Genomic DNA, 15948 nt, shown 5'->3' on the forward strand with positions numbered 1-15948 from the left:
TAGAAAATAAACTTTTTTTTTCAGGTATTTATATTTGCCATCATTAAAGTTTTTAGGCCATGTGATAGATTATGTACCTAAGGCACGATCCCGATGTTTCTCTTCTCAAGTTTTTCAGCACCTTGACTTTCTTTTCCCAAAGTACTTCCACATTTCAGCAACCTTTCGCAACTCCACAAGACAGCGTGATCTGGGTACCCTGAGTCATGAAGGCTATCCACCTGATGCGAGAAGGCCTCAGAAATAGCATATCGCTCTGTTGGTTTTGCCTAAGTCTTGTACATTTGCACACACACAAAAGCATAAAATAAGGGCTGCCAACTGCTCAGCTCACCAATATGATGGCACTTTTCGACACAACTTCTGTTTCTTCATAATATGCATTGAAATGGAGTCAAAGGCTAGCAAAACACCACAAAAGTCTTTTTAAAGAAGAAGCATTGCGCACTTACGGCAGTTACAATAAGCGTACCAATTTGTGGTCATGTAGAGGGCCTTTGTACCAATTGTGCATCAATTAGAATTTGTAATCAAACCACTCCAATTCTATCGATAGCATTGGGACCTTTCAATTGCCACTGTATTCTTGTCAGTCCCTCCAAGCAGACTTGGTCAACAATGAATACCTTGCGGCCATCGCTGGCATGGCAATTGACATTTATAGATGTGAGCAGTGCCAGAAGCTTCTCCTCATTGCCACTGCGAGCAGACTCGAGCAGCTCATCCTTCCTGTAGTCCCCTGTGAGCACACTACGGGTCGATGGGTCCGCCAGGTCCAGCGGAATTTTTCCATCTGTGTTGCGGATAGATGCGTCTGCCCCATGCTGCAGAAGCACTGCAAATGAAATCACAAGAATATTTACACACATCACTGTCAAGTTGTCCCTTCCGTCTTGCATATGTGCATGGAAATTCTAGCATTGTAGTAAATACATAGTTATATACATTAAATGAAATTTCGTTATAGATTGTGCCTGGTATTCAAGGGCATGCGCTCATAAATATTTTCCAATAAAAGTTTTTTGAATGCACTGGGTACAAGTGGAGTTACTGGCAACCAAATGCTTCCCGCACACTTTTGGTCTCCCTCACCTACTGTCCCCAAAGCTACTTCCCTGTACTGATTCAGGACAACACCCTCTTGCTCTCGCACCTTGAGTTATCATCGGCAGTCTCCGAAATCAGTCTGTTGCAGTGCCCAATCTCAGGGGCCACAGTATCAATGCAGTAATGCTGTTCTGTCACCAGATGGTGCCTTGTCATACATGAGACTTCTCCACTCATGGTCCTGCCAAAAGCACTGCCTAGTTGCAATGGCTTAAAAAACAACTATATGCCCTATGTTCTTCCAAGCTTTGTTCTGGTAAAGATATCTGGTCAATAGCGACTGTTTTTACCACTGATTAGAAATAGACAAATGGCAAGGATTTTTGGGAAGTCAAAGGAAAATGCAGCTGTCTTGAGTGAAATTGTAGGCTTGAAGCTGCATGTACAGGAAAATTACCAGGTTCAGATGTTTATGATAGAACCGTATATTGACTAAGCAGATTTATATACCAAGTTGCAGGACCCCTGTTACAACAGGGATGCCTAATCACTTCCTCCAACTTTAGGGGACCCTAAGTTAATTCCAATTTTAGATATGTTGAGAATACATAACAGACATCACTAAGCTCACATTTATTTACAAAACACAAGAGCAGATGGCTGGTGACTCCATCAGCGTTGGCATGAACTGGTGCAAGCCACAAGTCAGTAACAGGCATGTGGTTGGTTGATGTCACACTTTTATTTAATGAACTGATATTCAATGCAACAGTGTTTTATTTTATTTTATTTTCACAGCATGCACACCTAAGCCATATTTTTATATGTAAGGCTTTAAAAAAATAATATATATAAGAATTAACAAGTCATGGCACCAGCACCTACATTAACAGTCATGCAAAATTCAGCCTCAACTTCCATTAGCACACCCTCACCTATTGTGTTCGATTCAGACTATCGATGGCACCTAAACTCTGTACCATGAAGTGACTTGACACCATATCCCAAGCCCTGGCCAGAACACATGGGCGCCTAAATTTGTATGTGCTAGCATGAAACAGTTTGCAAGTTGCCATCTTTCTTGCCATGCAGAAACTACACTTCACCTCCAACATCAAAGTCATTTACAAAGTTATTTTTCTTCACGCAACAAAGAGTTAAAAAATACCAGTGCAGTCGAACCCACTTATAACGATACCGGTTTTAACAATATATCGGTTATAACAATAAGAAGCTACTGCACTGTCAACTTTTGTTGACAGTGCATTGACAGTGTGTTGACATTGACAGTGCAATAACCCGCTTACTACAATGCCCCAATGCTGCATTATTGGTTGTAATGATGAAGCCTGGCTGCTGGGTGTCCGAGTCGAAAGGTAGTGAAATGCGAAATCCTTGGAAAAGAAAAATATTAAACAAGAAATTCGAGCCGCTGCACGATGGGCCGCTTCTCCAACAGCTGCCGTGCGCTAATTTTTCAGCCATCACCGCGTGGCTCTTTCCCATCGCCCTTCCACCCTTCCGAACACAAATGGGCTGCGCCCATAGCTCTGCGCCGCCCCACCCTCCGAAACATGAATGGATCGCGCCAACTGCACCGCTCGCAGATTGCTCGTATGTTGCTCTGTTGCTCGCTCAGGGGTAGCACTCTCTCAAGTTCAACAAAAATCCATAGAGGGCGAAAAAATTGACCACACGCCGCTGCTAATAAAACAAGCCTAATAGAAGCATTCAAGGGATGCCCGGGTTTGCTTCAATATCTCTCGCTGAGGCGCCGTAATAAGTGAAATTTTATCTTACAAAGTTTCTCCTACAGTTATCGAAGCATTTTTATTACATAAAAAAAGGGGACAAAATTAGCATTACTAATTAGATATTGTACTCTTTATTAGTAAGTTTATTGTTTCTTTGTCACTATAAATGCAAATAGCGTTCAGCATCATTGATCTCCCACGTGACCTCTAGCCTGGATTTAAAAATGTTACCGGTATTTTCGAGTGCACGGCGGCACGGATTCATTCGTTCATACACTAGACTGGTTGCTTTTTTGTTGCTAAAACTAGTTTATTGCACTTCGATGTCTCGCATTATTTAACTTGGGGTGAAGTGGCGTGTTTGCAAGCGGACATGTAAGCCCGAAAGCTAGGTTTTGGTCATGAGCCATGCGGCTGCATCGAAATGGGAACCGTATTCTGCAACTGAGGACAGCAGTACCGGTGAGTCATTTAATATTGCTGCCTGAATCATTATGTAATATTGCTCTTGTTAACTTTCAGGCAGAGACAAGTTAATGAACTATATCCTGCATTACATATCTGCTGTCAGGACCCTCCGTTGCTGTCACCGAAATAAACCTTTAGTAGCGAGCTGTTGTGAGTCAGTGTTGACTTCTAATTCTTGTCTTCCTTTGTTGCGCTGTTTGGTCACATTAAGGAGACTTTGTACGACAGCGGATGTGAAAAACGCTGTACACTCGCAGCAGGCGGTCCTTATACACATAATATCACGGAAAAAAAGATAGATATCGGAACCTGCGTCACATTTTTCATCTTGTAGCCATGGGCATGGACGACTGAGTGGCGTATTTTCTACCCGCCGGCAACATCTTTCTTTTGGTAAATTGAAGTGAAAGTACTGAATTTACTGTATTAAACAGTTGCAAGCATGATAATTCAACCATATTTTATTCTTGTTAGTTCCAAATTTTCTTTGTGTTCAGTTTGGTTTACCTTAGGATATTTATTTATTTATTTATTTATTTTTGCAGTAGTGAAGCGGAATATGACGTTCGTGGAGAAAAAAAAATATACTAAATATACATCAGTCCTAATAGCTTCACGTCTTTTTATGCGTTTGCTTGTTGAACTAGTAGTGAGATCACTCCTAGTGTATAAATGAGCCCATAAATGTTCTCATTTGTGATCCTAATAATACTTAAGCTGTTGACACCCATTGTAGTTAGGCAGACATCAATGTTATGAACAGTAGGAATATTTATTTAACCCCACAAAGCCCAACATACCACTTTTGATATGCTGGATGCCTGAAAAATCTCATTTTGTGCTGCAAACCCAATGTACAGCCAATATAGCCTTTTTGATATTCTGGAGGGAGTGTTCAGTAGTGAATAGTTCAGCAAATGAATTACTGATTAAGTAATTATCATACTAATTCATTTTTACTGAATTATAATTTTGCTGTTTTCTTCGTACTAACATACTCTCTGCGACCAGAAATACGTGTGAGCAAGTTTTTTTTTTTTCTTTTTTCTTTGGCGTAGAACAGTGTTCGAGCTTTGTGGGGTTAATTAACATGCTGCTAAAGCACCCATTTACACGCACGTTTGCATGTGTTCTGCTGTCACAAACCATTGCAACGTCATAGTTTTTTGCATTTCACATAGCAAAATTGTTCTTTGTTCAATTACTGATGGAGTGAAAATTTATTTTCCAGATATACAGTAAAAAGGATGGTGCCTGTGTAAAGCAAGGCACTCCACGCATTGAAGAGAAGCTACTGTCTGCTACAACAAGGCCATTGTGTGGACTTTGGCTGCTACTACAGGGTGAACAACACTGGGTTCAGAAATAAAATTTTCATTTCATTTCATTTATTTAACCTTAAAGGGACACTAAAGCAAAACAATAAATCAATTTAGACTAACGAAGCATTGTTTGAGAACCCTGCAGGCAGTCATTGCAAAAAAATAGTTTGATTATTAGATGAGAAAATGAAGGTCCAAGTATCAGTATTTGAATTTCGCGCCGAAACCCCAGCGCCGGTACGTCAGTGTGACATCAGGGATTCTAAAGTATGTTTTCGCATTTGGGCCGCGTTGGCTGAATAAAGGTTCCCGAAATTTGCCCCATGTTTAATATTTGGTACCTTTAGAACACAATGTAGTCAACCTGTACTGCTGTATATAATTAGTAGGCCCTAGAAGATGCCATCAAAATCCATAACGTCACAGCCCCCAGAGGCGGGAACTTAAGGAGGCGTCGCCACCCGTATTTCGTTCTTGCACTTTTTCTGGCTTACCAAACGTCTTATCGTTGTAAGAGTGGTGTTTTTGGTGTTGTAGAACGGTAATTTACTGATGCAGAAGAAATCATTTTTCACTTTAGTGTCCCTTTAAGGGCCCACAGGCATTACATAAGGGGGGCATACATCAAAGTTGCACAGCTTCATAAGATAGTAACATAAGAAAGTGCACATTGATTGTAATAGGTACAAGATGGAGAGAAAATTACAAAAAAGAAGAAAAAGGAACATATAAACAGCACCAACGAGGCGATAAATAAATATTAATAAGACAAGTCTGGTATTTAGGTGGTTACGTTGGCATTATCAAAATTGTTTAGTTTTTCGCGGAACGTTTCGCGGTCTCTGCATGAAACAATATTATCCGGGAGTGCGTTCCGAAGTGTTACGGCATGGGGGAAGAATGAGCTGCTCATCGCCGTCATCTGGCACTTTATCGCCGCCAAGGGGCGAGTATGAGATAAACGGGATGATGTTCTGAACGGGCGTGTTAAGAAGGCGTGTCCCGACTGGGTGAAGTAAAAGAAAGTGTGAAGCAGGCAAAGACGAGAAGTTATGCGCCGTGAAGCAAGCAATGGAAGAGAAAAAGTTTGCTTTAAGCTGGTTATGCTGATATGTCTTGAATATTGTGACATAATGAAACGAGCAGTGTGGTTTTGTACGGCTTCTAAGTCATTGGTGAGATAAGCTTGCGAGGGATGCCAGGTGGACAATGCGTACTCAAGTTTGGGTCGCACATACGTTAAATATGCTAGTTTTTTTGTTTATTTTGTTTTTTGTTTTTGGAAGATGTGGATTTTAAGTTACGTCGCAAATACCCTAGTGTGCGTGAAGCTTCACAGCGAATTGTTTGAATATGTTTCACGCATGAAAGTGATGGTGTCATATGAACACCTAGATATCTGTAAGTACATGTGTGGTCAATAGGAACAGAGTTAATGCGATAAGTGTGGTGTGTGGTGGTGTGTTTGCGCGTGAAGGATATTACTTTGGATTTAGTGAGGTTTAGAGGCATATGCCATTTTTTGCACCAAGAAGCGATAATGTCAAGGTCATGTTGTAGGGCGATTGTGTCGTTGGATGTATGAAGGGGGTTATAAAATACGCAATCGTCTGCAAAAAGCTGCAGCTTTATTGATATGTTAGGGGGAAGGTCATTTATATAAATCAAAAAGAATAGAGGAGATAAACCAGCGCCTTGGGGAACACCAGAAATTACACTGGTAAGGGTTCACTGAAAATTGTTAGCATAGCATAACTGAACGTGTCCTGTTAAACTTTCAATCCATTTGATAATCTTCGGGCAGATACCAAGGGAAGATAATTTTGCAAGGAGATGGTTGTGGGACACACAATCAAAGGCCTTTGAGAAATCTAGAAATATTGCATCTAGCTGAATGTGATCGTCCATGTGTAGTAGTAGGTCATGCGAAAATTTGGCTAGTTGAGTTTCGCAAAACAGAGATTTACGAAAACCGTGTTGTAAAGGGTAAAAAAAACTGATTGATTCTAGGTAATCCATTAGGTTAGATGCTATAATGTGCTCAAGGAGCTTAGATGGGACACTGGTTAGAGAGATCAGACGGTAACTAGTAGGGTTATCGTGCCTTCCTGCTTTAAAAATGGGAACTACCTTCGCTTTTTTCCAATCGTCGGGCACGTTTCCTGTGTTTAAAGATATATAAGGTACAAAAATTTAGTAGTGAGATTTATAGTGCCTTTAAGTAATTTGGTGTTTATGTCATCGCAGCCAGCCGAGGATATTTTAAGAGAGCGAATTAGATTAGATATGCCCTCTGGGTTTATTTGCACTGTAGGCATTGTTCTTGCTGAGAAGCTAGGTAAAGGTTCCATAGTGCAGGGATTAGGGATGTGAAATACCGACGTGAAGAATTCATTTAGGGCTACTGCGTAATTATTAGGGCTTATTAATTCATCATCTGAGTCAACAAGATTTATTTGGTTAGTTTGTGGTTTCGTGGAGATGACACGCCAGAATTTGTTTGGGTTTGAGCATACCCCACAAAATCCTTGATAAATGCTGTATTGGCTTGCTAGTCTTGAGATACATGTCATGTGTTTATAGCAAATCATATGAATGTTTCTTTATATTTACAGTTCAGCCTTATTAGTTCAAACATACAAAGAAAACAATACATGAGTTTGCCTAATCTCTTGTTTGAAATCCATGTGTGACCAAAAAGGATCTTTCTTGAAGTGTAATGGCATACTGGTAAAGGAACTCGGGAAATATACAAAGTAGTCATTTTGTCGCATGACAGCAGTTATTGTTTAAGGCAAGGTTAGTTCTGGAGTGTTTACACTTGCCAAGGCTGCACGTTAGCAAGAACTGAGATGCACACTAAGAAAAGAAAGTGCAGACGATTTGAGAATGAAGGAAAGAAATGTTCACAATGCTCGTGTCACACATAAATAAGCAGCAGCAACAGTAAGTTCTGTATTAAGTTCTGTAGCTGAGGCACAGGAACAACCAGACATATTAGCCAGGCATGCTTGTAAATCATCATCATCATCAGCCTATCTTATGTCCACTGCAGGACAAAGGCCTCTCCCAGCGATCTCCAATTACCCCTGTCTTGCGCCAGCCGATTCAAACTAACACCTGCGAATTTATTAATTTCATCAGCCCATCTTGTCTTCTCCGGTCCTCGACTGTGCTTCCCTTCTCTTGGTACCCATTCTTTAACCCTGATGGTCTACCGGTTATATAGCCTATGGATTACATGACCTGCCCAGCTCCATTTCTTTCTCTCAAATGTCAATTAGCATATCGGCTATCCCCGTTTGTTCTCTGATCCACACCGCTCTCTTAATGTCTCTTAACGATATGCCTAACATTTATCGTTCCATCGCTCTTTGCACCGTACTTGTTTTCGAGCGTTTTTGTAAGTCCCCAAGTTTCTACCCCATATGTTAGCACCAGTAGAAAGCATTGATTGTACACCTTTCTTTTCAGTGATAACGGTAAGCTTCCAGTCAGGAGCTGACAATGCCTGCTGTTTTTTTTTTAATTCTGTAAATTTCCTTCTCATGATCAGGGTCCCCTGTGAGTAACTGACCTAAGTAAACGTACTCCTTCACAGACTTTAGAGGCTGACTGGCGCTCCTGAATTCTTGTTCCCTTGCCCGGCTACTGATTATTATGTTTGTCTTCTGCATATTAATCTTCAACCCCCCTCTTACACCCTCTCTGTTAAGGCCCTCAATCATTTGCACTCATCCCTAGTGATGCTGAACAGGATAACGTCATCTGCAAATCGAAGGTTGCTGAGATATTCACCGTTGATCCTCACTCCCAAATGCTTCCCTCCAAAATAACTGATCAACCAATGGCCCTTGTAAATAACTACCATATTTCTTTGACATAAATGTCATGCTACACTTGTGCAGATGAGCACAAGTGTAGCATGACATGTAGCACAATGTAGCACAATGTAGCATAATGAAGGCCACAAGAAAAATGCAAGCTTATTTATTTGCTTGTGAGAACAAGAGATTGTTTTCATGACTCTATGTATGACGAGTAGTAGTCTCAATGCAGTGAACAGACCCGTCATTTTTCTTGAAGTAGAAAAGTAAGTTTTTTTTTTTTTTTTTTTAAGAGCCAAAGGAAACGGGACAAGAAAGTGAGACACAGACATAAACACTGACTTGGAACTGGAGGTTTATACTGCTCAGAGCTCGTGTACGGCTAATGGCTGGCCTCCCTGCCTGTGTTCTTGCATCTGATGTGTTACTGTTCTGACCCAACAGAGCCTGTCCCAGGCATGTCTCAACTCAGTCAGTTGACCCAGCTTCTCGACCCAGTCAGTACAACTCCGTCATTCGTGGTTCAAGGTGCGTTCACAGCTAGTGTGCGGCTAATTGCCGACCTTCTTGCCTGTGCTGTATCGTATGTGTTACTGCTCTGCCCCAACAGAGTCTGCGCTAAACACATCTTGGTCCTCATCGCAGGAGCTGCCATCTACACCTACAGGAAGGGGCCAGAGGTGAATTCGCAAGGCTTTTACACCACGAACAAAAAAGCGGATGCAGAAATATTTGGATGACATAGCAAGCCTACGGAGGACTGTGTCAAGACTGAAAAGAGCCTCGGGCATCGTTCCACCAGCACGGATATTGGCCGAGTCATCCAGGTACTTCAATAAAGACTTTTTAGAAATTCTTCGTGTTCAGATGCACCTGTAACCCCTGAATAAGCACAGACGACGCTGGCCAAAAGAGTTCCGCCAGTTTGCCCTTAATCTCTATTTCAGTAGCCCAAAAGCGTACAGGTACCTTGCAAAAACCCTTAGCCTTCTAACAGCAAAAACATTAAAAACCTGGCTATCGGCAATATCGCTCGAACCTGGATTGATGCCAGAGTTTCTGGATTTTGTAAAAGAAAACAGAAAAAATTGGGATTTGATGGACAGGGCACATGTCATCTTTGATGAAATTTCTCTGAAATGAAACCTGCAGTACGACTCTAAGCATGATGTTGTTGTTGGTTATGTTGACAGCGGCACTGAAAGGTCTGGTCGCGTAGCAAACACAGCACTCTTGTTTCTGGTGTCTGGTATAGCAAAGCGATGGCTCCAACCTGCAGCTGTCATGATAGGTGGTGGCACAGTTTCTTCTGGACCCATTATGAGTTTGCTGAGACAACTAATAAGTAAGCTGAAGGCCTGTGGTCTCTATGTAAAAGCGCTGATCTGTGACCAAGCTACCAACAATTGTGTACTTGGGACAGCACTCAGAACAACCCCACAAGATCCTTTTTTTGAAATGGATGGGTTGAAAATATACTTTATTTTTGTTCTGCCGCACTTATTGAGGTGTACTAGAAATAACTTGCGGAAGTACGACCTCAAGACTGGCAAGGATGTTGTTTCATGGAAACACATACTCAAAATATACAAGTCCACCCACCACCTAAAGCTGAAATACCTGCCAAAAATCACTGACAGGCATTTGTATGAGACTCCTTTCGGCAACATGAAAGTAAAGTTTGCCTCACAGGTCTTGAGCAACAGTGTGTATTTGGCAATTGAGGCCTTCATTGCTTTTAACGTTCTGCCTCCTACTGCCACACACACAGGCAGCTTTGTAGAAAGGATGGACCAGCTATTTGATGCTTTGAACAGCTCCACAGTGCGCATAAAAGAATGGAAAATGAGACATTTCATGACATCGTCCACAGAGCACATATTATTTTTAAAGGTTTACGTGCTTTGGATCAAGTCCTGGAAGTTTGATTGCCCTTGCAAACCTAGGACTATATATGGCAGGTGACAATCAAAGCAATCTTGTCGCTGTGGCAAGACCTCCACCAATCGTTTAATTTTCAATTCTTGCTGTCGCGGCGGCTGAATCAGGATCCACTTGAGAATATTTTCAGGCTCATTCAGTAGCAGCATGGTTGCAATGAAACTCCAAATGTCTACCAGTTTTCTGCCGGTCTAAAGCACATTGCTGTGTGAAAGCTTTTCAAGCTTTCTGACAACAGTAACTGCGAGGAGGACAAGGGTTTTCTTTTAACTCAACTTAAATCACTGCAACTGACCAACCTTAGCAGACCGACTGAAGGGACCCCTAGCTCCACAAGCGCTGCTTTTACAGAAAGGCTCTCTGAAAGTAGTGCAGAAAAGTGATGACGTGCTTGAGTCAAACATAGTTTACTATGTGTGTGGCTATCTTATACACACATTCCTAAAGAAAAGTTAGTGCAGCTCGTACCACAACCTCCTGAAGAAAAGTAACCAGGACCTTGCAAAACCTAGTCAGTTGCTTACCCCCCCCCCAATGTTTAAAGCTGTTGAAATAAATGGCAAAGCCCTCGGCCATTTAACTGTGCCAACGGATGCAGCATATCAGTATGTCGTGAGGCTTGAGGGCAAATTTACACAAGCAATAGAGGCTATTGTACACCATCATGGTGTTACAAGTGAATTGTTCTCCATTGTGGCCGACGAGACCAGCGATTCACCATTTTGTAGTTCAGACTGCAAGAAGCAATTTCTGCAGCTCTATGTCCACCTTAGACTTCTTTGGCATTTGCGGTTTAAAAACTGGGAGTTAAGCTTCTCAAAAGTCCCGAAATCTACTTCCAAAAGAAAACTAAAGAAGCTGCAGTAGGCAACTGTCAGGGTGTTTTGCAAACCTAAGCGCAACACTTTTTTTTTTTCGTTTCAATGACTCGTGGTTTTCGGTTTCCTTTTCTTAATTAGCTTCCTAGCCTTGTCAAAATATTCCATTTGTGTAAAGTATAACCTTATTTTTTCTACAAATGCAAGCTTTTTTATTCCCCATTCTTGTTCGAGATTATTCCTCCTCCTCATCCAAACATACAGGTGAAGTGATTCTTGCTACGCAGCATTTCTTGTTTTTGGCCTCCATTGCTTACAGAGTGGAGTGGCTTCCGACTTGAACGCAAGATTTCTCATCCCCATATTGAATTGCTAGTCTCATTCTCTCCTTGCTCGAAAGACTGGGTTTTTGCCAGGTAAACTGAAGCAATTGCAGAGTTCCATTGCGATGCTATCCCTCTTGGTCATGGTTGCTGTGTTACGTTTCTCGGATATGGCGGCCTGGTCAGTTGCATTGGGCAGCAGTCTCTCAGGGTAAGCAGCTGCTCCTACAGTCTGCACAGCGACATGGACTCCTAATTTACATGCACCATGGGCAAACAGTGCTTGTGGCCTTCCTCAGCAGCCGCGATCTGGCAGGAACAATGACCAGTATACGTGCTTACATGGTCTCAGGTGTATGAAGTTGATAGCCATGTGGGTGGAAAGGCCCGCAAAAGTGGCTGCCAAGCGATGCCCACGAAACGGACGATGCAAATATTGAGACAAAGTGGGGCACGAAGTGCGAGCGACACTTTAGCGGCCCCTGAAAGAACAAAAAGAAACGTGTAGGTTGCAAAGGAGTTGGAACGCTAAAGTGGCGGGTAGTCAATGTTGCGCATCTTCAACGGTGACTGTCTGTTCAAACAGGTGGGACGCTCTGTCCAATCTGTTTGCACTGCTGGCTGTCGTTCGTTACCAGACCGCCAGATGCGATGAAGGCAAGCACTATGCCTGTAATCCGACGGCTGAATGTGCCGCTATCCACCCGTGTACGCGAATGCTCGCTGATGCCATATTGATCTTAGCCAATGCATAAAGCACATTCTGAACCTTATGTGAGTGGTATGCTGAAGTGATTGATTCCAGAGTTTCGCTGTGATGCTGTCCCTCTTGGTCATGGCTGCCACATTATGTTTCTCGGATGTGGTGGCCTGGCCAGTTGCATTGGGCAGCAGTCCCTGGAGGTAAGCAGCTGCTCCTGCAGTCCGCACAGCGACATGGACTCCCAATTTACATGCACCGTGGGCAAATTGTGCTTGTGGCCTTCCTCAGCAGCTGCGATCTGGCATGAACAATGACCAGCATACGTGCTTACATAGTCTGAAGTGTATGAAGCTCACAGCAACATGAGTGGAAAGGCCCGCAAAAGTGGCTGCCAAAGGTAATGCCCACGAAACAAACAATGCACATATTGAGATAAAGTGGGGCACGAAGTGCGAGCAACACTTTAGCCGCCCCCGAAAGAACAAAAACAAAGGTGCAGGTTGAAAAGAAGTTGAACGCTAAAGTATCAGGTAGCCCATGTTGCTATGTTGGCTGCGGCAGCAGATGCCTGCGTCACCTGATTGCTTCGCAATGCAAGCTGCTCATTTCAACGGCAAGTATTGGTTCAAACAGGTGGGACGCACTGTCCAATCTGTTTGCACAGCTGGTTGTCGCTCGTTACCAGACTGCCATGCATGACGAAGAGCCATTTAGGAGGTCGCGTTAATGATTCCAGCGTATCTCAACATACAAATTTTATTTCTATTCTTCCACAAGAATGTCCATGGAGACTGCTCGTCTTCTGCCAATAAAGTAGCACATTCTGTTCACTCACTTCTGGCCTGTTTGTTTGGGCGTCAGTAGAGGCTCTTTGGTCTCCTGGCAATTCGAACGCACCAGCTACGCGGCAGCCAAGGCATCGAGGCATGCCAGATAGCTGGCAGGGCGAGCACGGCGCGTAGCAGTGTACGCTGTTAGGAATGGCCGGCTGGGGTGGCAACGTGCCAGCTATTTCAGCCCGCTGCACGTGCTTCGACCGACCTGCGGTGGCGGCGCCCTTCAGAGAACGAGCGAGGACGACAATGCTAACCGACCATGCGCCGCGTTTGGAGGATCGGTGATGACAGCAGGGCTGGCCATGTTTGGCGCCCCGTGCATTGTTGGTTAATTTGCCGGGTCGTCATGGTCTCTCTGCGGCAGGGGGAGCTTCCCTGGCGAAAGGGTGCTTGGCGGTACGGGGGCCCCAGGATTCGTCACAGTCTGCTGACACACGTGGCGACTACAGGAAAAAGGCAGCTCTGGAATTTAGCGGCGCCGGCTGGGGTCGGGCATGACCAGCTAACTATGGGGACGCCAGACAATGGATACCACGACGACTGCACTGCAAAGGTCGTCTGCCCTCGAGAGAGCACTGAAACCTGTGCGGCACGTGTGTGTGAGCCCTCCTCTTCCAAAAAGGCGTGTAGTCTGCGATGATGTCGAACGATGACTTCGAACGGAGTGCGTATAACGAGCTGCTGTCGGCGGATAGAGTGTGCTCGTCATCGTGCTCTGTGCTCGAAATGTACTCGTGAGCTGTGTGCTCGTTTGCCGTATGCTTCGTCTTGCGGGCTCCATTTGGGAGTCACGCTAGACTGTGTCTATGTATCTCTTGTCACTGTAAATAACATGTAAATAAACCCTGCTCGCCTAGTCCTGTTGCCCCAAGTTCCTCCAATCGTCCTACAAGCCCGACTCCGAATCCTACATCTGGTTGGCAGCGGCGAGATCGGCCTACGGCTCGTAGATCGGCCTACGACTCGGGAGACAGCAACGGCAGCTGACGGACGTTGGCACATGATGACCAACCGGTACCCTGATCAAGTTGGGGGCAACTTGGGATTGACCACCTCTTGCAACTGACTGGATACGGCGGAGAAGGACTGGTGATATGGTGCTGCTTCAGTGGGTAAGCGTTTGGTTTTGGCTGTAAGATCTACCAGGCTTCAATTTCTTTGTGTTTTTGGATTTGATTCGCTGGGGATCTTTCACTTGTATTTTGATTTTCATGGGTATTGCAGCAAGTATTGTGTGACAGCAGAGCCAAAGCTTAAAGTAGCAACCATTGTCCTAATGTGTTTGGCGAGAGCTGACCTGTTGTGGTTGTGTGAAGAGATCGAGGTAGACGTAGAGGAGGACTTGACGGAATCAGAGATTCGTAAGACAATTCTCGAAAGTGACAATGATTTGAAATTCATCGAACATATAGGTAACCGAATTCTAAGCAAAAAACGGGAACAGGAAGCAATTAGGCAAGAACAGGAAGAATTTAAGCAAGAACAGGAAAAAGCTAGGCAGGAACTAAAAAGTATTTCGCAGGAAGAAAGCCTAACAGAAGTAATGAGGCAGTACATTGATGCACTGAACGAAGAGATTCAAGGTTTAGAGCAGGCAATCGAACTAAGTCAACAGCGGCTGGAGAAATCTGTAGGCTGGACGCAGCGAAAGTGGGAGGAAGTAGACAGCAGATTTCAGACGAAAGCCGAGGAAAGTAGTAGCACCTGCGAGATTAGCAGCACATTCATAAGTGAACTCGAAGTGCTAGCAGCTAACAATGCCTTAGTGGCAGCAGAGGCCGTTAAAGGCCATAGTGAGAGCGACGAGGTGACGTGCCAACAGAGGACTGTAGAAACAGCTAGGCCAGCTGCGAACAAATTGGCACAGTTACCGCGCGTGTGCGTCGTTTGTAATGTTAACGAGGTTGCTAGCAAAGTAGAGAGTACTGCTGACCCGAGAGACGCGAGTACCCATGTCGAGTCAGATCTGCGTGCCGAAGAGAAGTGCCAGCTGGACGATGCAGTTGAGGGCAGTTCGCAGGATTGCGAGCTCCGTAGCTCAAGGGAAGACCACTGCATTGTTTAAGGATCGGTGCAGCTCTCCGCCAGTCTAGGTAGCCACGAGAGTGATGATTTAGTTAGGAATCATTCAGACTGTGCGGGTAAGAGACCGATCCGGGCCGACGAAATGTGTACCGGCCAGCACGAGGCGCGAGAAGGCGACATGAGAGGGAGTTTCAAAGAGAAAGCACTGCAGAAAGCGCCGTAAGGATAGGAAAGCAGTAAATAAGGTAGTGCAGCCAAAGACGGCGACAGGCGCAAGAAGGCAGGGCGCAAAGAAAAGAGAGATGCGGTCGTCGTTGACGCCGTTGGCGCATTAAGCACATTCGGGCCACCGGTTGAAAAGAGACCAAGAAGCACGTTCCGCACGAACACGAACAAAGGGCACGGGGCAGTTGTGTTCCTTGTCGGTCCGTCGTTCTTTTCGAAGTTCAGCGTGTAGTTGCAAAGGAGCGCAAGGTGGCAGGACGAGACGAGGTGATAATGAGTCGCGACGCAGTCAGTAGAGTTAGTGATGAAAGCGTGGCACCAGGACGCAAATTGGCAGGAGACTGTAACGTCTTGAAGGAGCTGATAGTGTGTCGGTCTTTTTGTTGTTCCTGGGCAGCCAGAATAGCTTTCAAACCGCGACCACCTCAAGTACGGCTCAAAAGTATGAGTCAGATGTAAACGTTTGGAACGGGAGGCCAACAGAGCTTCCGTAGAAGTAAAATGTCGTGTCTTGTTTTTTATTTTGAGCATTGGAAAATTTGCGCGAATTGAGACTAGTTTCTTTCAATATGTAAAGTATGAGCTTTGTGTTTTTGTTCGAGAAGCTCGAGATTTGAAAGATGCGTTTTATGACAACCTGTAGTTTCGTGAGGTGTTCA

At 44.2% G+C, this 15948-nt stretch overlaps 1 protein-coding gene across 2 annotated transcripts in view; it reads right to left on the bottom strand.

Moving 5' to 3' along the window:
• The window catches only part of Tnks (tankyrase), a 357580-nt gene that overhangs the window by 312078 nt on the left and 29554 nt on the right, over positions 1–15948 (bottom strand). For both annotated transcript variants that reach the window (XM_050193320.2, XM_055061240.1), the window contains exon 3: positions 627–835. In XM_050193320.2, the coding sequence (XP_050049277.1) occupies positions 627–835 (209 nt within the window). The remainder of the gene's footprint in view (positions 1–626; positions 836–15948) is intronic.

The sequence above is a fragment of the Dermacentor andersoni genome, chromosome 1, assembly GCF_023375885.2.
Source record: "Dermacentor andersoni chromosome 1, qqDerAnde1_hic_scaffold, whole genome shotgun sequence".
Classification (NCBI taxonomy): Eukaryota; Metazoa; Arthropoda; class Arachnida; order Ixodida; family Ixodidae; genus Dermacentor; species Dermacentor andersoni.